At 41.8% G+C, this 20,638-nt stretch overlaps 1 protein-coding gene and 1 pseudogene across 7 annotated transcripts in view; one reads left to right on the top strand and one right to left on the bottom strand.

Moving 5' to 3' along the window:
* HIPK2 (homeodomain interacting protein kinase 2) overlaps positions 1-20,378 on the top strand; it is a 251,076-nt gene extending 230,698 nt beyond the window's left edge. For 4 of the 7 annotated variants that reach the window (XM_069087344.1, XM_069087342.1, XM_069087343.1 and 1 more), the window contains exons 13-15: positions 4,518-4,765; positions 17,574-17,734; positions 19,244-20,195. In XM_069087344.1, coding sequence (XP_068943445.1) covers positions 4,518-4,765; positions 17,574-17,734; positions 19,244-19,705 — 871 coding nt within the window. In that variant the 3' untranslated portion in view covers positions 19,706-20,195. Of the gene's footprint in view, positions 1-4,517; positions 4,766-17,573; positions 17,735-19,243 lie in introns of all 7 variants that reach the window. The other 3 variants (XM_069087340.1, XM_069087337.1, XM_069087338.1) reach the window with 1 other exon arrangement.
* Positions 13,492-14,086, bottom strand: LOC138160360 (protein C1orf43 homolog pseudogene; annotated as a pseudogene).
* Positions 20,379-20,638: the final 260 nt, after the last annotated feature.

The raw sequence follows: 20,638 nt of genomic DNA, 5'->3' as shown, positions 1-20,638 counted from the left end.
AACCTCTCTGTCACCCTCTCCCTATCTCTGTCTTGCTTTTATTAAACTAACTCATAATGGAATTGATAAACCATCAACAATAATTAGACACAGTGGTAGAGTGAATTCCAATAATGTCAGCATATATAAGCCTAATGAACTCTAAGATACAATCTCGAATATTTATATGCTTTAAAAAATCAGTTCTTTAATATCTTTATATGACTTATATTTTATATGCAAGTAAAGTATAAGTAGAAATTTCTGGATTTAAGATGGACTGAAAACAAAGCTAGGAAACTTATTCACTGAGATTTTTCCCAGGCTCTGAATACTTAGATGCTTCGTGCTGATCCAGAAATATGTATGATAAACGCAATGTTGAATATTCTAAATACTCAAATCAAATTAAGCCAAAGCATCATATAAGTATACTTTACCTATATGATATAAAAGAATATATATAATACACAAGTAGATAATCAGGTAAATTCCAGTTTGCCTCACTAAATTTAGTTAACTCTTACTTTGATTCTTTTCTTCATGTGCAGATGCTACATTGGGGTAGGTACTCGTTCCATCAGGGTAGCTCACAACCCACCCACATGTAACTCCTGTTCTGTCCTTTCATAAATCCTCCACAAGGGGCTCCATACAGCATCTTGGGAGCCAGCTCTTGAGGTCTTGATTTTTATGTAGATCCCAGTACAGCACTCGGGATATCCATCAAGTGGTATCTTTCCCTCTTGTTCTAGACCACTAGACCACCTCATTTTTTAGTTGTACATCTGACAACCTTTAAGGCATTTCTGTAGCTTTTCATTATTAATATGCTGTAACCTCTCGTCCACCCTCTGTGCCTATGGGTGACCTGCTGCTTTAATTTCTCAGAGACTGTGCTATGCCATATTTCATAGTCTTAAGAGACTAAAAATGTTACCTTCACTATAGGGCAAGCAGCTGCCTCTTTGGGTTTGGGGGACACTTCCACTTCAAACAGAGAGAAAGGGAATTTCAGGTGTTTGAAGAGGTTATTGGGTATATTCCTTAACAAGTTGTAACAACAGCATGATTTTATTTCATTCTGTCCCAGACCTCATGCAAAACATTTCTTCTAAGAAATTCTTAGCATTGAAAGTGGCTTTATCTAGTTTGTTCTCTCACCCCATTAGAAATCTACTGAACCCACATTCAGTAAGCATTTTTATTCCATCCACTATGTGCCAGGTATTGTTCTGGGTGCAAGGAATACAAAGATAGAAAGAAAAACAATTTTCTGCCCTCTAGGGTCATAATTCTACTGGGGAAATGGAATATGTTCACAGTTAAGTAAATTCAAAATAGACACAAAGGGAGGGGATTGCTGCTAATCAGAAAAAGGCCCAATACAGGAGGTGATACTTGAGCTGAGCTTTGAAAGAATCTCAAGTATTTCAAGAAGTGGCCATGGGAAGGGAGAATGTTCCAGACCTGGAGGACACGGCCTGCACAAAGGCATTGGGGCCAAAGATACGGTATTGAAGCTGGCCAGTTTGATGGGTATATGAAGCATGTGAGGGGGACTGACAGGAAATCAGTCTGGAAAGATCAATTAAAGTCAGATTGTGTGAAGAGTTTTAAATCCCAGACAGTGCTATGCATTTTATCTGAAGGCAAAAGAGAGCCACTGAAGGGACGTGATCAGAGGAGTCAGAATTGTGCCTTAGAATTATCACTTGAGGAGTTGTGTGGAGGATGGGTTGGAGAAGGGAAGAGGCTGGAAGCAGAGATGCTAATTAGGAAAATTGTGCAGTAATCCAGGTGAGAGTTGAATGAGAACCTGAATTAGGCTGAAAGAGTAGAAAGAAGAGGATGGATATGAGATATGCTGTCAAGGCTTAGTGGTTGATTGGGCATGGGAGTCAAAGGGAAGAGTAAAGAATCAAGAGTGACTCAGAGGTCATGAACCTGGGTACCTGGAAGGTCCTTGCCCTCTGTTTGAATACTTAGATTAACCTCACTTTTATTCCAATGTTTGATAGAAAGTTTTCCTTTATGTTGAGCTGTGGTCTGCCTCTCTGTAATTTACAAATTCAGGTGGGTGATGCTAGATATGCCCAATTTGAACACCATTTGAGGTCAAATTGTGATTTGACTGCACAGTGACTATGTCCAGTTTTAGGATTTGCCTTCAATGTGTACATAATTTACTCTAGCAAACAAAATTACTAAAAAAAATTTAACATTTTCTCTCTGTCTGCAGGTGATATGTTCCTCAAAAATTAGCATGGTATGAAAGAGAGAGTAATGACCCAGGGGTCAGTGGATATGGGTTCAAATCCCATCTCTGATACTACTCTGTATCACTTTGAGCAAGTCACTTAACCTCCCTGGGACTAAGTTTACTCATCTGTAAAGTGAAGGGATTGGACTGGATGGCTTCTCGGGTACCTTCTAGCTCTGGAGCTGCAATCTTATAAATTATTATGTATAATCATGTTTTAAATGGAATATAAACATTTCTTACGGAAATGCTTATACTGTGAACTCTTTATAAACGTGAATTATACCCCCCCATACACACACACACACACACACACACACACACAGTTTTACATATGACTCTTCAAGAGAGATCGCTTATACAACATTGTGCCTATCAAGCAGAGCACATTTTTATTTTGTTTCATTTCAGTGTGAATCAGTGTGCTTGTATGTGCTATAGGTAATTATCAGAGGACTTTGTAGCTTTATCAGGGTCCTCCAGCCACTGATGGGCATGTCCTTCCACTGACCCAAGTACCCAAGAGACTGTTCAGAAGGTATTGTCCAGGACACAGCTGTCACAGACCTTGTTGCCCAGAGTCATCCTGGCCTAAAATCCCTTTTGTTTCCTTGCTGGAGGAGGCAGCCTTCAGCTTAATTTTGTATACAAGAATTTTCCAGGGAACACAGACCCAAGAAAGCCACCCAGGAATACAAGATGTTCTCCAGAGCTGGGGCCTCACTGCTCTGCCACAAAGAGATCTCACCAGGTTTTCTCCTTGCCCTCTTGTTAAAACCAGCAGCCAGTTCTGCAGCCATAGTATAAGGGCTGTTCTAAAAACATAAACCCAGAGGTTCGGAATCTCCCTCCTGTTTTCTGCTGCCTAGGGGTAGCCTTAGAATGGAGAGAGGGTTTTGACCACAGTTACTGGCTTCCGGCTCCCACAGTTCAGCTGCCCTGCCTCACTACTTATGGTAGCAAGAGTACAGGGAAGACACACCAGGTATACCTGTGTCTGCAGAGAAACCACACAATCACATGCCTCACTCTTCTTTTGCAGTGGTCAACACAGAATTATCTCTGTTTGCTGGAAGCCCTCAAAACTTGATGGTTTTTCATTTCATAAATTACTTTCCAGAGAATCTCATTACATAGTTGGACTGTGGATAAGCATTTGGAGATCTAGGGCTCCTATGCTGGACTTAGCCTCTGCCATCTTCGCTTCTACCTTTCCTTTTTTCCCATCATAGCCTGCCTATCCAAGCAGAGTGTCTAGTGGGGGAAGCTCTGCTCCCATTGCTTTCATACAGGGAAGATCCCCACCCTCTCCTCTAACCCAATTCCTTGTAAGGCCCATATTTATCACCCTCCTTTAGGCATTCTGTATATATGTGTATATATATACATATATATGTGTGTATGTATATGTATATATATGTATATACACACACACACACACATATATATAAAGGGCTCTTTGAAAACATAATATGATTTCTTGTAGGCACCAAGGTATACTATTAGATGCATAAAGCTGAGATGCACTTGTTATGTCCATTTTTATGCTGAATCTCTTGCTAATTTTCTCATTGCCCTCAACAGCAAAAATATCAAGTGTTCTTACAGCCAAAGCCTCCACCCATCATCCTCTCATGCTTAAGTTCCTAAATCTAGAGTAATTTTTCATTCCTCTCTTTCCAGATCTTCTCTCCTAGCTCTGGGTACGTACTTTGTCAGCAGTAGGTTGTGCTGCTTATTATTATCAAAAAATTAATGTAAAGTAGCCCAGTCTAGAGAAGACAGCTGAAGCCATTATGGAGGCTTGGGTTGAATCCTACCTTGACACATCCTGGCTGAGTGACCCCGAGAAAATCCCTTTAACTTTTTTGGCCACCTGTCATCCCACTATTAATTCATATTGAGCTTGCAGTCCTCTAAAACCCCCAGATCTTTTTCAGATAAACTGTTTTTTAGCCACACACACCCCCCATCTTGTATGGAGTTGACTTTTTGGACCCAAGTATAAAACTTTACATATTACTATTACTTTCATCTAACTAATTTGTTCCATTGTTCTAGACTGTAAAGATTTTTTTTTAAATCCTAAGTGTTTCTGTATGTAATCCTCCCCCATTAAGTTACACATTCTTTGAAGCTAAGAAGTATGTCTCCTTATTTTGTATGCCCCCTCCCAGAGCCTGCACCCAGGAGAAGCTTCATAGTCATTGATGAAGGATGTTTTATTTTGCAGCCTTTCTCATGGTACCTATTCTTTTCCTCCTTGTGTTTTCAGCACTCTCTCCAAACAAAGAAAAAATGTCATCAGCTGTGTCACGGTTCATGACTCTCCTTACTCTGATTCCTCCAGCAACAACAGCCCCTACACCATGCAGCATCGAGCAGGCCACAGCAATGCAAACACCTATGACCCCAAGGGGGCGCTGGAGAGCCACTGCAGCGGGAATCCCCGAACTATTATTGTGCCACCCCTGAAAACCCAGGCCAGCGAAGTGTTGGTGGAGTGTGATAGCCTAGTACCAGGTAATGTGGGGAAGGCTCCCTGCACATTAGCTTTCCTGCTCTCTGGTTGTATGTATAGATTACATACATAGATACAACATAGATTGTATGTCAAGTCTGGGGCTCCGTGCTAGCAATCAGGAGTTCTGGTAGCTTCAGCTAGGTGACCAAAATGGAAAATGTGGAAGAGTGCAAAATGTAGATGGAGAAGGAGGGGGGCGGGGAGAGACAATGGTGATGAGGAGGAATCGTGAGGCAGAGGAAGCATGGGAAAGGATTCTCGGAACACCAGACTGTACTCATTTAATGAGTAAATAAAACCTCATTCATTAGGAGCCCATGAAATTGAAACTTGTGCTATTTAGGAACTTCAACTGAAGTTTACTCTTGAGCCATCTATGAAGAAGAGTGTGCTAAATTACTAGTGTCAACAAGATTATAAGGACATCATTTAACTTACTTATGATAAACTTTTCATATGCCAAGAAATTTTGATAGCACTGCTTTACATATATTTAATGTACATATTACCCATAATTCCTATCCAGTAAAATAGGCAAGTTGAAATTCTACCTAGAAAAACTTGCTATATGAGCTTAAAATTGTAGTTTTCTAAAAATACTTATATTTCAGACCACTGTTTCAGGCTATTCTTTATTCCAAATTAATGAGGTTTGACTCTACTAACTAATGCAAAACAAGAGTAACTCAGGACAATCTGATCTGATGCTGAGGGTGGGAGTATCTGAATATTTCCATCACCAAGCAGCATTCCTCACAGGTCTCTCTCACCAGATCTCATGCTGTGGGTTTCCACAATAGACAGACTTCTTAGGGGTGTTTGTAGCTTAGAGACAACTAAACAAGATCTTCAAGGCCAGGTAAGTGAAGGCAAAATGGAGGCAGATGACTTCCTACATTAAACCTGCTTTGGAAAGAAAGGATTGTAACAAAGTTTGCCTCTTGTTCTCATGCTTCTATTTTAGGGGGGCTTCTGTTATGATGTGAAGGTAAATAGGGACTCTACTGTGTCTTGAAATAGGAAAAAAAAAGTGCCTGGGGAAAATAAAACTAAGGGATAATTTAATTAACGGATAGATAAATTTAATAGTCCATGCTAACTTACATTTCTATCCAACCTTACTCCAGTAGAAAAATAAGTGAAGTCAGGTATTCAAAGAAAGCCAGTATTAGCTCGTAAAAATTGCTACTTCTTTGATACAAGTAGGCAGATCGCTAGACATATCAAATTTTAGAGGTGGGTGGAATCTTAGAATTATCTGTTGCTCTCCCTTCAGCACATAGTTTCCAAGTTTAATTGTTATAAGGAGAATAATGACCATTTGTTAGAATCGAAGCAACCAGAGATCAATTACTTACATTCCACCCCATCATTTTACAGGTGAGGAAAGTGAGGTTTAAAGGATGATTAGTAGGAAGAGGTTATAAAATACAGGAAGGCTTTTATTTAGACATGAAAAGTAATAGATCATAACGAATTTTTTATTAGGATCAACTCTGAAACATATTTCTGTGGGAGACTGTGGAATCTCCACTTGGTCTCAAATGATTCAGGTGCCATCATTCCAAGAGATAGACATGTAGAAAAGTACTCATTAGCCTTTGAAGTTCTGGGTGGTGGCTGTTGTTTTTCCCTAGCCCATTGATTTCCACAGACTACAACGGACCAGTCTCATTTTTGAGAATGCTAGAGTGTACTTCTGCACTTTGTCCACGTCATATGCCACCTCTCCTAAATAACCAAACTCATCTTTCAGCTACCTGAGCTTGCTGGTACCTAATGGCTTCCACTTTTTATCCCAGAAGAAATTGATAAATCATTTTGTACCTGAAGTCTTCTGAGATAGAAAAAGTGGTGGATTCAGAGTCAGAGCATCTGGGTTCAAATCCTGACTCTGCCACTCCCTATCAGTATTGGTATTTGGCAGGTTTGACATCAAAAGGAGAGATTAAACCAGATTACCTCTGAGGTCCCTTCCAGCCTCAAATCTGTGGTCCTATGATGGGGAAATACAAATTGGCATTTGTCATCAACCACCTTTATTGACCACCCACTGTGCGCAATGTCCTCTGTATGCTCGATGCTTTGTAATTAATATAATATATATAAATAATATAATAAATAAATAATTAAATTTTAAAAATAAAAATATAAAAAAATAACTGCATGTTTTTCCACACTCTAGTTAAATATAACTGCATGGTCATAACTCTAAACTGACATAGTCATAGCCCATAAAAACCCCATTGTCTAGCCTTTGGAATGGGTTGATGTTTAGCTAAGCACAAAGATAAGGCAGTAAATCCATTTCTGTGATATCAATGACAAGAATTTTGGCTTTGCTTCCTCATCTAAAGTAACTTTACAAAAATATGTATAAATCTGAGGTTAAGATGCCTTTTTTTTCCAAGTCCCAATACATCCTAGGATCATACATTTAGAAGAATTGAAGGGACCACAGAGGGAATCTAGTCCAATCCCCTTGTTTTCCAAGTGAGGAAATTGCTACTTACCAAATGAGTCTTTTAAATGGTAAAATTGCAAGCAGTATGACAGAAATTTAGAGTAAGGGACCATCCATTAATTATCAGCTTTAAGGCTTACTCTGCAAGAAGATAAGAGATCTACAAATGCCAGTGTAGAAAATCAAATGAAATCCTCAAAATATTCATGTGAGGTAAGTCTTACATTGTACATGTATATCACCCCTATTTTATAGATGAGCAAACAGAGACTCAAGGAGATTGTAACTTCCACTAATCAGAAGTCATCTACCCACAGGTATAAAGAATGTACAGAAGAAAAAAATAAGATCCTGCAGAATATTAGCTGCTAGAACTGGCTCCCTCGCCGTGTGTTCAAGACTAATAATATTATTTTCATGGGTTACGTAGTAAGAGCAGTAACTAGCCCGGGTACTGCAGGTACACACATAAAGTCAAGGAGTCAAGAAGAAATTAAAAGGCTCAGCAGGTTGCATGGAGGATTTATTGGAGAACACAGACAGACATGGCAGATGATGAAAAGGCAAAGATGCGAGTGGGCTGCACCCTGGTGCTGCTGGAGGGAGTATTCACATAGATGAGCTCACAGATCCATGGAAGTATTGAATTATACTTACTGGTGTTTTTGTGGCTACCTGAAGTGGGAGCGCGGCTATAAGAACAGGAGAGGAAGAGGGACCTGGGGGAATAGGAAAGGCAATAGATAAGGGTACGGAGGTAGAAAGAAGCCCACAGTGCCCCTCATTGTCTGCCATGGCAAGTGGAGTAAAGGAGAAATGCCAGATAAGAGTAGCATAGCCCACTCCCAGGTAAAAAAAAAAAAAGGAGGGGAATCTGAAGAATGGGGTGGGGTAGGGTCAGGGAGTGCTTTGTTAGGGGGGAAAGGATTCCTTTAATTTTCAGTTAATCGAATTGAGAGTTTCTGGATACTTCAAGCAAACAGTCTTAAAGGATACAAAATTGGAATAGGAAGATGGTACTTCATGGGGGGAGGACCCTTTTACTGAGCAAGAGAAGGGACAAACAGGAAAAAATAGGTTGCTTAAGATATTATAGATACTAAAGATCCCAAAAATCCTATGGTAGCCTTGTAAGTAACTTGTTGTCCCACAAAGACATAGGCTAAGATTGCAAGGATTGAGTCACAGTTTTCCTTGTATAGGTCACCTGTGAACTGACAAGAGTGGAAGACACACGTTGCTCAGTCTGTACTGATCTGCAATGACATGGTGGTTGTCAGAGTATTTTAAATCTTTTAAAATAAGTCATAGGATGGGGAAACAGGCACCAAACCGAAGGCCAAATCCATTACCACAGAAGCGTTCCCAAGATTTGGCAGGGACAGCTCTGAACCCTGAAGCCATGGCACTGTCATCACCTCATGGTGGCATTCTGAAACTGCAGAAGAAGTTACTGAGATGAGGCCTAGGTGCTGGAATTGCAGAAATGGGTATCAAAAAGTCATGCATTCTGACAGGGAGATAAACAAGCGAGATTACTCTGTTCATGGTCACAGGAAAGCGTTCCATTGTTAACAACACCGTGAGCCATAGACGGTTGTGTGCACGCACGCGCATTTTCACACACTTTGCATTCACTTCTAGCAGGGCATTTTTATCTCATTCTATAAGTAGGAAATCCCAACTGAAAAGACTGTGATACTACAGGAGCGTCCAGAAAGGTTAGAGCCACTGTCTTTGGGTCCCTTATGCCATAGCCCACTGCTTTAAGGAGATCGGGGTTTTTCCCCACTTGTTAAAAGGATTTAGGAAAGAAATTTGTTTAGATCCTATGGAAAGCTTTTCCTTTTATGATCTGGATTCTGGTACTTCTCTGTTTTGTCATTTGTTATTAGCTTTGTTATTCAAGACCAGCAGAAAATATCATATGTTCTTACCAATTCATAGATGAGCTTCACAAGGTAGTTTTGAATAATTTCCAGTGATCTGGGCCTGTATTTCTGTTGGTCAGTCAACTACTTGTGAGGATCTGACAACAGCTTACTATTCTTTTTTTTTTTTTTTGGAGGGGGGAAGGCAGGGCAGTTGGGGTTAAGTGACTTGCCCAAGGTCACATGGCTAGTAAGTATTAAGTGTCTGAGACTGGATTTGAACTCAGGTCCTCCCAACTCCAGGACCAGTGCTCTATTCACTGTACCACCTACCAGCCCCTAGCTTACTATTCTTCACAAACTTTATTCAATAAAGCTGCTTCTTTCTGGCCAAGCGTGGATCTTTGAAGACTTCTTGTTGAGAAGACTCTTACAAAAGACTTCTGTAAAAGAATTCTCTCGGCCCTTGTGTTCGCCTTCTTTGGTTCTGTGGCACTATGTTCTCCTAGCTTCTTATTGGTACTAAAGCCTGTGCCCCATTCCCTCCACCAACCATTCTGTAATTTAGCAGATGAAAATAAGGATAATCCTGCCTGAGCCAGAAAGGCGATTACTCAGCACAGTGCTTAGGAGAGGAAGAGATGGGGTTTGAAGCCCAGTCTCAGCTCCTGACTGCAAGGCCCTATCCATCACATTATGCTGCTTCTCTGGCCCCAGACTCAGTGCAAATCTCTATCGCACTCACTTCATATGAAGCTTTCCCATGAAGACTCTATCTTCTCCCTCTGTGGATTCTTTAAATCTTCAAATTCTTGCCTAATACATAAGACCCAAGACAGAGTTATTTCTTGGATACTCTAGCTAGTCTGTAAGTGGGAGGATCTGTCAGTTCCATGTTGACTAGGACTGGCAGCTGTGAAACTTTGTGATGCGGTCTTTGCCCACTCACAGAAGTAACCATTTTCCCTTTAACTTCCAAAAAGGTTACTTACCTTAGAAATTTTATTTAACTCATTTGCTCAGGAAATGGCCTTCCAGGAAGGGGTCTTTTTCAGAATGAAGTTACTTAAGTAGCCTGAAGATTCCCTTCTTAGCCTTATCATGTCAGTGTGGGAACGTGGGACTTCTGTAACTAACATTCATATGTGACAGCTCCTTCCTGCTTGAACCACAGAAAGGTAGGCATGGAGTGTGGGGTGTTGGAAAAAGCAGCATCGGTCTGGGAATGAAAGAAGCTTTTGTTGTTATTTAACTGTTTGTGTGACCTTGCACAAACCACTTTCTTTGTCTCTCTGGACCTCCATCTCCTTCTTTGTAAAATGAGACCGAGTGGAATACCCTCCAAAATCCCTCCCAGTGCTAAATCTGGGATCCTAGTGTGATTGCAAGGTTCCAATTTCCCTCATTTACTCCCCACTCTTTGTGAACTGTGGATCTTTGATGTCACACTACTCTCTGTTCAGCAACAGCCAATCAGTATTTTTGACTAGTAAGGCCATAGAAGACTCCCTATCCTTGCCCTTTAATTGAATATTCCTGGGAATTTGGTAACAAAATTCATCCAACTAAAATCAAGAACTTGACCTTTATTACTCACCTTAGCACCTTGTAGCAACTGAATTATCAAATCTATCAATTAATTCTATACCTAACAGTCTGGACCTCACCTTAGCCTTCTAAATTGTTTCCTTCAATACAGTTTAATAATTGTCTCCTTTTGGCCAGCAGTTCTTTCTACATATCCACCAGGTTGCTTTTCCTTAAAATACAAATTTTATGAACCTCCTTAAAGAGATCAGCAAAACAGTAGTTGTAGACTGTTGCAAATGCTGTCAGATTTGATTCATGTTTGCTTAACATTTTTTTCTTTTTTTATAAGGTTCACTCGGGAGAAAACTACTATAAAAATGACTGTGATATTAAAACGAATGAGATCAAAATTTTTGTAAAAATAGAAATTTCATGTCATTTACAACTCCTTGACACCCCCACTTTTCAATTATTTTAAATGTGGTCAGGAAAGTTCCACAGTGGAAGCTCGCTGTATGACCTTTTCAGGTAACTTTAGATGGCTTTTAATTTGTCGTCTGTAGTCTTTTTCACACCAATTCTGAATTGGTAACTCCCCCTTCTAGGCATCACTTATGGAGAGCAATTTTCAGTTAATGGAGGGAACCAGTGAGGGTGTAGATAAAGAGTCCTCCCAGGTCTTCAGCCTTCTTGGCATCCCAGTGCATTGAGCTTGGCAGGGTTCCAGTAAAGATATTTTCGGAGGCTTTAGAGCAGGAGTTCTTACTCCTTTTTGTGTGTTACTCTTTGTCAGGTGGAAGTCACCTTCTGAGAATGATGTTTATAAATGCATAAAATAAAATACATAATGTTATAAAATAATCCAGAGATGAGTAAAAATTAATGATGTCATTTTTCCCCATCCAAGCTCCTGGACCCCCTGAAATCTATACTTAGATCCGAGGTTAGGAACTCCTGACCTAGAGATACTTTATTGATTGACTCAAACTGTTACTGTAAGGGAGCAGTTCTGAATTCACATATCTCATGAAGCCAAACTTATGGAAAATCTTTGCTCTGAAGGTGCCTCTTCCCAAGTACTTGAGGTTTGGTTTGCTTATTGGCTCAAATATCTACTGTTGTTTGGTGTACTGCAATTCACCAGCTAGCTTCTGAACACCTACATTGTGTAAGGAAGGCCCTATGCTGAACCCTACCACCACCTGGCTCTGTACCCCAGCTGCAGCCCAGGCTTAGGGTTGGAACAAGGAATGGTTTTCATTCTTTTGTTTTGTCTTCACTCTTCCCAGTATTTTGTCACAGCCACTAGAGGGTGATAAGTAAGTTTCACAGGGCTTGCAAAGTGGAAAAATCATGGGAATAAGTATCTTCCTAATGAAGATTTTTTAAAAAGATATCTTTATAATCTGAAAATGTCATTATTAGGTGAAACAAATTACAAATCACAGGAAACAAGAGATCCAAATCCAAAATAAACAAATACAAACACAATGAAATAATCGCCCACTTGACTGTCTTCAGATTTGTATTAAGTTTGCTTTTGCCTACCCTCCCTCAACCTTATTCTCAGACCAGATTAGTAGGTCTTTTAAAATTTGTTCTCATAAAATTCATTCTGGCTTAGATTCTTTCTTTCTCCTCACAGAAAACCTGTGACAAGTACCTCTGCTCATTTGGGCTCTATCTTTAAGCAGGTTCATTTGGTCTGGGTGCCTTGACAGCTCCATTATTAGCTTCACTTCTCCTTAGGAAGAGGGCATGCTTCCTTTTAACTTTTAGTTTCTTAATGAGATTTAATGATTTCATTGGAATGAGGAGTTCCCAGTGAAGAACTAATAGACCTGCAGGTCACTACCATTTCTGACATTTCAGACTTACAGAGAAGCCAGGACCACAAAAAGGTCAGGAGAATTATCCAGAAGAGGCAGAGCTTAAACCCAGCTTCTCCTGGCACCAAGGGTAGTTCTCTAGCCCCTACATTATGCCCCTATGATTTATAATTTATTCATCATATATAATGTATATATTTATATATATACAATTTATAATTGCAGTATGACAAAGAATGAAATAGTTATAAAAATATTTTAGCTTATTTCTTCACTAGCTCAGTTATCTCTCCTGTGCACATACTAGTAAACTAGGCCACATAGAGTATGACTGGAACTTTCCACATTCAGTACTTTCCTAGTTTCTGTTTTTTTTTTTTAATTTTTACAGCTGTTTTTATTGAATAACTGGTTTATAAAGTCAGACCAGTGCAGTGACTTATTGGGGGATATGGAATTAAGTGCCTGTATCACTGACAGTTCCCCTCAGTCATGTGTTGATCCATAATATGTGAAGAGATGGTCAAGGCAGTGCACTAAACACAACAGGACTTGGTTAGTACAACACCCTAGTTCCTTCTGCCCTTTTCAATCCACAGCTTTACGTGATATGGCTATCGGCTAGAGTCCCCACCCAAGTGGGTAAGGTAGGAGCTCTGTGTGGTTTCCATTTCTAACATCATAAATGCCCCCTCCCTTAACCCTACTAACCTATTTAGGATAAAACTTACTTTGGGAGAGGGCAAAAAATAACCATGATCAAAAACAACTTGGGGTAAAGACGAAGTGACACAGACAGAGGAAAAATATGTGGATTCAACACCTTGAGAAGAGCTATTGGAAAGGGAAAGAGGGCCTCATGGAACTTTAGTTCTACAGCAGACCAGAGGAATAAGCTAAGGAAGGATCTCCAGACACACATTCCAAGAATTCTGGGGATAATGATATGAATTTGCCTGGAGAAATCCCTTGGTTCTGAGACTGGATTCTCCCACTGGAGCCATGTTGGCAATGGCTATCTTCACATTCAGTCAGAGGGCGCTCTCTGGTGTGCTGTAGTTATTCTTGAAACTTCAGCTCTAGGAAGTGCTTGGCTCTTCTACTCTTCTGACTGGAGGGCAGAGAGGTGACCTGAATGGTTGTTAGGGAGGAAACTTCGGGAGACTGTGTTGAATCCTTAGTTGCCACTGGGCGCTCCCACCATGGGCTTTGACAACTTGTGTGGCAGCCAGTTTACTCAGTGCTTCTTGATAGTGTAGATCTTCAATTTGGCCAAAGACACCAGTTCCTTTTCGAGCTGTCTCATAGCCATCTAGCAGGGTATCAGTGAGAGCTTTGCAGACACCCTTGAAGGGGGTACTTGTGTTTCGAAGATCCAGCAGATCGGAACTTCTTGCCTATCAGGGAGCAAGGATGCTGACCTTCTGAATGAAATGGGATCTCAGAGGCACGAATGGCATCCAATGCTTTCATCCTATACAGACAGTTGTAACAGTGTTGATTTCCTGATGTCTCCAGCTGCAAAAGTCTGGCATTATCCTCTTCAGGAAGCTGGGGCTCTGTAATGTAATGCCAAGGAAAGGCAACTTGCCAAGGTTCAAAATACCAGCATAGGTGCTCTCCATTTTATTCAGTGACAAACCAAGAACAGAGAAGATCAAAACATGACATCATTCAAAATACAGCATTTACTAAGGGTGATTAAATAATCTCCAAGTACTACCCCACCCCAGGACCTTCCATTCATTCAATCAATTACAAAGTCCCTGTTCTAAATACTACTCCACCCCTAGGCTGTACCTTCATATTTAGTCCACCAAAAATCCCCTCTTCTCAAATGGAGATTAGTTTCCAAACATAAGTAAAGTACATTCATTTGTTCAACCATAGAACACAAAAAGGTCAAAAGTTCCCCACCCCTGGATCACAATTGAATCTACCCCAGAGTTACATCAAGTTTAAGCACAGCACTTAATACCCAAATGGAGGTCTTTTCTTCATCTTGACACAGGCAAGTTCTCAGCAATCTTAGTTCCTGGGGAGACAAGGCTTAGCAAGGCCACAAGATACATTGCCAGTCTCTTCATTAATTCATCCTCTGTCTGTAGAACAGTCCTAGAACCCCTGAAAACATTAGCAAAACCCTCTCCCAGGATTTCTGTAAACATACAACAAGAAAATCCTTCTTCAGGGCTTCTGAACCAACAGAAAGGTTCCCAGACCCCTGCAACAACAGCACTGCCCTTCACCAGTGGACAGTATTCACTCTCTGTCTGCAGGACAGTCTCAGTAGCTCTGAACCAACAGACAGGTTCCAGGACTTCTTCAACAGGACTGTCTTTCACCAGTGGACAAATCTGGCAAAACAACATCAAAACAGACAGACAAAGTACCAGCAAAACAGCCATGTCTCCTCAGTCCTTGGCAGCTCAGGGGGCAGGTCTCAAAAGTCCAGGGCAATTCAAAGTGGCCCCCAGCAATTCTCTCAGTCTCTCTCTCTGCCTCCATGAGGGTGCTGCTTCCAAAAAGTTCTTCTGCCTCTCTCTTGTCTCTCCAAATCTACTTCACCAGCTCCTCCCAGTTCAGGACTTTTTTTTCACATCAACAAGTCCGTCCCACAGGTGGGATTAACAAACTCTGGGTTTTAACACAATCAGTTTGAAAACCAAGCCAATACAGGGGGATCTTTATATTCCATTACTATCACAGGCTCATACTTTATATCCTGGACCGACCCTTGGGAGCATTGTGCCCCACAGGGATGTGACAGCCTCTTTGAGACTTCATTGCAAAACATGCGATCTTCCTCTTCACAAAAATGAACAACAGCACAAATACCAAGGTTCTGTAGGCCATCACCAGCACAATGTTCACCCCAGACAACCAGTTACTGCTGGACTCCACCGCCACCTTCCACCTTGGGCTTTGTAGTAGCGTTGGCCCTTTTTTGTTTCTTTTTTTTTTTTGCTTTTTGGAGGACAATTGGGATTAAGCAATTTGCCCAAGGTCACATGGCTAGTTTGTGTGTGTCATTGTGTATGTGTGTGTGTGAAGTGTCTGAGGTCAGATTTGAACTTGGGTTCTCCTGACTCCAGAGGCGGTGCTCTATTCACTGCACCACCTAGCCACCTGCGATGGCCCTTTCTTAATGGAGGAAGCCAAAGCCAGGGCCTGTCAGAAAACATGGCTGTCAGGCACTTTCCTAGTTTCTAGTTCATTCCTTCCGCTGATGGCAAAGAAGACTAGGAAAGGAGAAAATTCTTGTTTGTTGGGATTTTTTTAAAGATGAATGAAACCTACCTTGGGGGCATCTAGGTGGCACAGTGGATAGAGTGCAGGGCCTAGAGTCAAGAAGTTTCATCTTCCTGAGTTCAAATCTGACCTCAGACACTCAATAGCTGTATGACTCTGGGCAAACCACTTAGCCCTGTTTGCCTCAGTTGCTCATCTGTAAAATGGGCTAGAGAAGTAAATGGCAAACCTCTTCAGTATCTTTACCAAGAAAAGGCCTTTGGGATCATGAAGAGTCAGACATGACAGAAAAACAACTATACACCAAACAACAAGCCTACCATGTCCCTCTGGGTACATTTGATAGGTGTTCTTTGGGATTTTTGCCCATTGGTCAGTCACGTATTTATTAAACATGGAGTATTCAAGAAATTAAATCTTAGTATATTAAGTGCCTTTTATTTGAAGGTCACTGTGCTAGGTCCATCCTGAAGACCTATGATGCAAGAACCTTCCAGCTTTCTGGAACTCCTTCTTCAAATGTTGAACTAACTGCATTTTTAATCTCTCAAATTCTGCTTCTGATTTCAAATGCTTATGTGACCCACGACCTGTGCATCTGAAGCAAAGACAAAAGAATCTCTGCCCTAAAAAGAAAGCTTCCCTACATGTCTTCTGCCTACTGGCACCATTCTTGATTATTCTCTGACCTCCTGGACTCTAGACCACATCTGCCTAGATCAACATTTCTGCCTGTTGGCCTCCTGAATTACCTTATTTGACTTGAGCTATTGCCTCCCCAGTCTTCAGTGCCTTTCTGCTCTTCCCAGCCTTGTATGCCTGCTTCTTTTGACTGGTCTTGTCAGATGCTTCCTTCCATGCTAGACACTCCTTCACCACTCTTTGATAGCAGTATCAAACTTTGCCTTTACCTAAGTACTTTAAGATTTTCAACACACTAACTTCTTTTATTCCATTGGATCCTTACAGTATCCCTTGAGATGACTTGAACGGGAGATTTTTTTGTTTAGGAGCTGTAGAAACTTAGTAGCCAAGAGGTGAGGTGAACTTGAAGAGTACAGTTAGTCAGTGGCAGAGCCATATTAAACTGTCATGCCTTTTTACATTAGATGATGTTGTGTAAAGGTCTGTGGTATAGTGGAGAAAGTGCTGGACTTTGTTTAAATTCCACTTACTAGCTCTGTGACCATGGATTTCATCTATGAAATGAAAATAATACCTGTCTTGCCTGTCTGCCATGTTTGGAGGATGAAATGAAAGTATGTATCTAAAGCACTTTACAAACATTCCTAACTTCAACAGTCTGTCCTTTCACTGTCTGAATACTTCCTCTACCAAGAAACATCAGAACTACAACTTAATAGATCATCTTCAGGAGTTGCTGTAGTCAAAAGAATGATCACCACCCCAGCTAATTTGATGCCTTTTCAAACTCAGTTTGGTTGGTCCTAGCTAAGATAATAGACATGCAACCTATCCCTGGACCCCAAATGTCAACTGTTGTGATCTCTATGGCCTCTTCTCCTAGACCATGCTTTTTCCTTTCTATGCAACAACTATGTACAGACAAGCTTTATACAGGCTAAAGAGGAAATCATTTGTTTTTTGACCTCCATTGATATTACCTCATTTGTATTCAGTACTTAATTCTATCCCAAAGTGAAACAAAAGTTGAAATTCAAGTAAGACAGAATGGTAGTAACTCTGCCATTGAGGTGATGAGACGGTGTGTGGTTGGAAAGTTGAAGAGTAGCTTTAAGATACTGCACAAACTTCTCAATTTTGCTTCACTGGAGTGCCATCCCCTGGGGAGCTTTGAGCCTTGGTGATTTAACACTACCGTGTTTCCTCTTCCTGACAGTCAACACCAGTCACCACTCATCCTCCTACAAGTCCAAGTCCTCCAGCATCGTGACCTCCACCAGTGGTCACTCTTCAGGGAACTCGTCTGGAGCCATCGCCTACAGGCAGCCGAGGCCAGGACCACATTTCCAGCAGCAGCAGCCTCTTAATCTCAGCCAGGTAAGCCAACACCTTATGGAGAGCACAATCAGACTTTGAGTTTTGTGTCTTGCCTAACTGCTGGTTGCTAGGTGATGGATAGAGCACTAGGCAGGAGTCAGGAATACCTGAGTTCAAATCCAGCCTCAGATACTTACTAGCTGTGTGACCCTGGGCAAGTCACTTAACCTCTGTTTGCCTCCATTTTCTTATCTGTAAAGTGAGGATAATAACCACCTGCCTCACAGGATTGTTGTAAGGATCAAATTAGATAGTATTTACAAAGTACTTTTAGCTCAGTACCTGAACACAGTAAGCCCTACATAAATGTTAGTGATTGTTGTTATTGTTGAGTTGTTTTCAGTTATGTCTGACTCTTTGTGACCCCTTTTGGGGTTTTCTTAGCAAAGATACTGCAGTGGTTTGCGATTTGCTTCTCCAGCTCATTTTACAGAGGAGGAAACTGAGGGAAACAGGGTGAAGTGACTTGCCCAGGGTCACATAGCTAGTGTATGAGGTCAGATTTAAATTCAGATATTCCTGACTCTAGGCCTTGGCTCTAACCACTGCACCACCTTATTGTCAGGAAAAATTAACTCAAGGCTCCAGTCTTCAGTTACCTTATCTTTAGCATTAAAAGATATTGTACTCACCCCTTGCCCAGATCACAGAATTATTGCATAGGTGAATTAGTTCTAATTCTACCTGCCTGATAGGAAATAATCAACAGAGAGAAGGCACTAGAATTGAGAGGGACTGGGGAAGGCTTCTTGTAGAAGGTGACGTTTTAGCGACGACTTGGATAAAGTCAGGGGAACCAATCGGTGAGGATGAGGAGGGAGAGCCTATTCCAGGCATGTGGGACAGCCAGAGAAAATGCCCAGAATCAGGAGACTGATCTTGTTTAAGGAACAGCAAGGAACCCAGGGTCACTGGATAGAAGAATATGGAGATCAGAAAGATTGGGGAGGCAGGTCTGAAAGGCTTTGAATGCCAAACAAGATTTTCTGTTTGATCCTGGAGGTGATGGGGAGTCCCTGGAGTTTGGGGGGCGGGGGTGACATGGTCAGACTTGTGCTTTAGAGAAATCACTTCGACAGCTGCATGGAAGTAGGGCTGGAGGAGCTGTGGCATCTTAGTGTACTAATCAAGGTTCGGAGAGATGAGACCTTGCACTGTGTGGTGACAGTAACAGAAGAGAGAAGTGGGTATATTTGGGAGATGTTCTAAAGGTGAAATCAACTGATTAGATCGGTAGATAGCGCCAAGTCATAGATGACACTTAGATTGAAAGCCTGGGGGACTAGGAGGATGGTGTGAGGAAGGCGAGTGTCACTTTTGGCCATGCCAAGGGAAAATGATGGCCTGAAGTTATACTGCACCTTGCTAACAGTCATAGAACCAAAGCTTTCCAATCTCCCTGAATTACAGGAGCAGCACTCTAGTTAATCCCACCTGCCACCCTTCTGCCTTATCTCCTGCCCCGTAGAGAGTCTAACCCAGTATCTTGGTGCTTCTCTCTTTTTTTAGGCCCAGCAGCACATCACGACGGATCGTGCCGGACCTCACCGGCGTCAGCAAGCCTACATCACTCCTACAATTGCTCAGGCTCCGTACTCCTTTCCGCACAACAGCCCCAGTCATGGCACAGTCCACCCTCACCTGGCTGCCGCTGCCCATCTCCCTACCCAACCACACCTCTACACCTATACCACCCCTGCTGCTCTAGGCTCAACTGGCACCGTAGCCCACCTCGTGGCCTCCCAGGGTTCTGCTCGTCACACCGTGCAGCACACTGCCTACCCAGCAAGCATTGTTCACCAAGTCCCTGTTAGCATGGGGCCTCGAGTCCTGCCCTCACCCACCATCCACCCAAGTCAATATCAAGCTCAGTTTGCCCACCAGACCTACATCAGCGCCTCTCCAGCTTCCACCGTCTACACTGGATACCCATTGAGCCCTGCCAAGGTCAACCAGTACCCTTACATATAAACACTGGAATGGGGGAGGGGGGATAAAGAGAGGGAGGTTTGAAAGAAGGGAGGGGAAGAAAGGAGAAGGAGAGAGAAAGGGAGCGCCTTGGATTGAGGTGGGAGCAAGGCTGCTTTTTTTTTATACAGAACAATGCAGCTCACAAACAATGCAAAGGGGGCAAGAGAGTGGGGTGGGAAAGGGAAGAAAGTGAGAGTTAGGGACTGTCAGTGAAACTTGAACAAGGAAGTGGAAGGAGAGGACAGAGGAAAGACATTTTGAAAAAGGAAAGGACTAAGGAGGGGAAATTATTCTATGCTTTTTATTTTTAAAAAGAAAAGGGAAAAAAACAGTAACAAAAACCCCCCCACAGAATCAAGTATCCATTCTGCACCAAACTGGAGAGGAGAGAGCAGCAGGAAGATCCCAGAATTTGGGGCCCCAGTTTTTGAAGAACTTTACCTATAGACTTTTGAAAGATTATTTTCATATGACAGCAAGTGACATTTAAGAAGTTGCTGTCAGGGACACCTGAAACCGAAACCCAATAGGTTTTTAATCAATTGAACATAAGAAAAAGGGATTTTTCCAGAACTCTGAAGGGTCCACAGCCCTCCTGAGTGTCAGGTGTGATCCAAGGGCACTGATATGTAGTCATTATTGTGGGGGTGGAGAGAAGAGGGGGAGGGTGGAGAGAAGAGGGGGGAGGGTGAAGAGAAGAGGGGGGAGGGTGGGAGTGGGGCAGGCCAGGCTCTGCACTGTCTCGAAGTCAGATTGGTGTCCCGTGTTTGGCATAGTAGAAGACCAGCATGATTGAAGACCTCCTGGAGAGGGCCTGATTCTCCCTTCTGAGCATTCTGGATCAATCCCTAATGTTATTCCCAAAATGTCATTAATAATGTATGTTGGAATTCTTAGTTTTCTTTTCTGTTGGAGTTTTATTTTCACTTTGAA

Source organism: Petaurus breviceps, unplaced genomic scaffold (genome assembly GCF_028583685.1).
Source record: "Petaurus breviceps papuanus isolate PSGF00001 unplaced genomic scaffold, PetGlider_PUasm1.0 181, whole genome shotgun sequence".
NCBI classification, from domain to species: domain Eukaryota; kingdom Metazoa; phylum Chordata; class Mammalia; order Diprotodontia; family Petauridae; genus Petaurus; species Petaurus breviceps.
The sequence above is the reverse complement of the archived record's forward strand: the minus strand, read 5'-3'. Positions and strand labels throughout refer to the sequence as shown.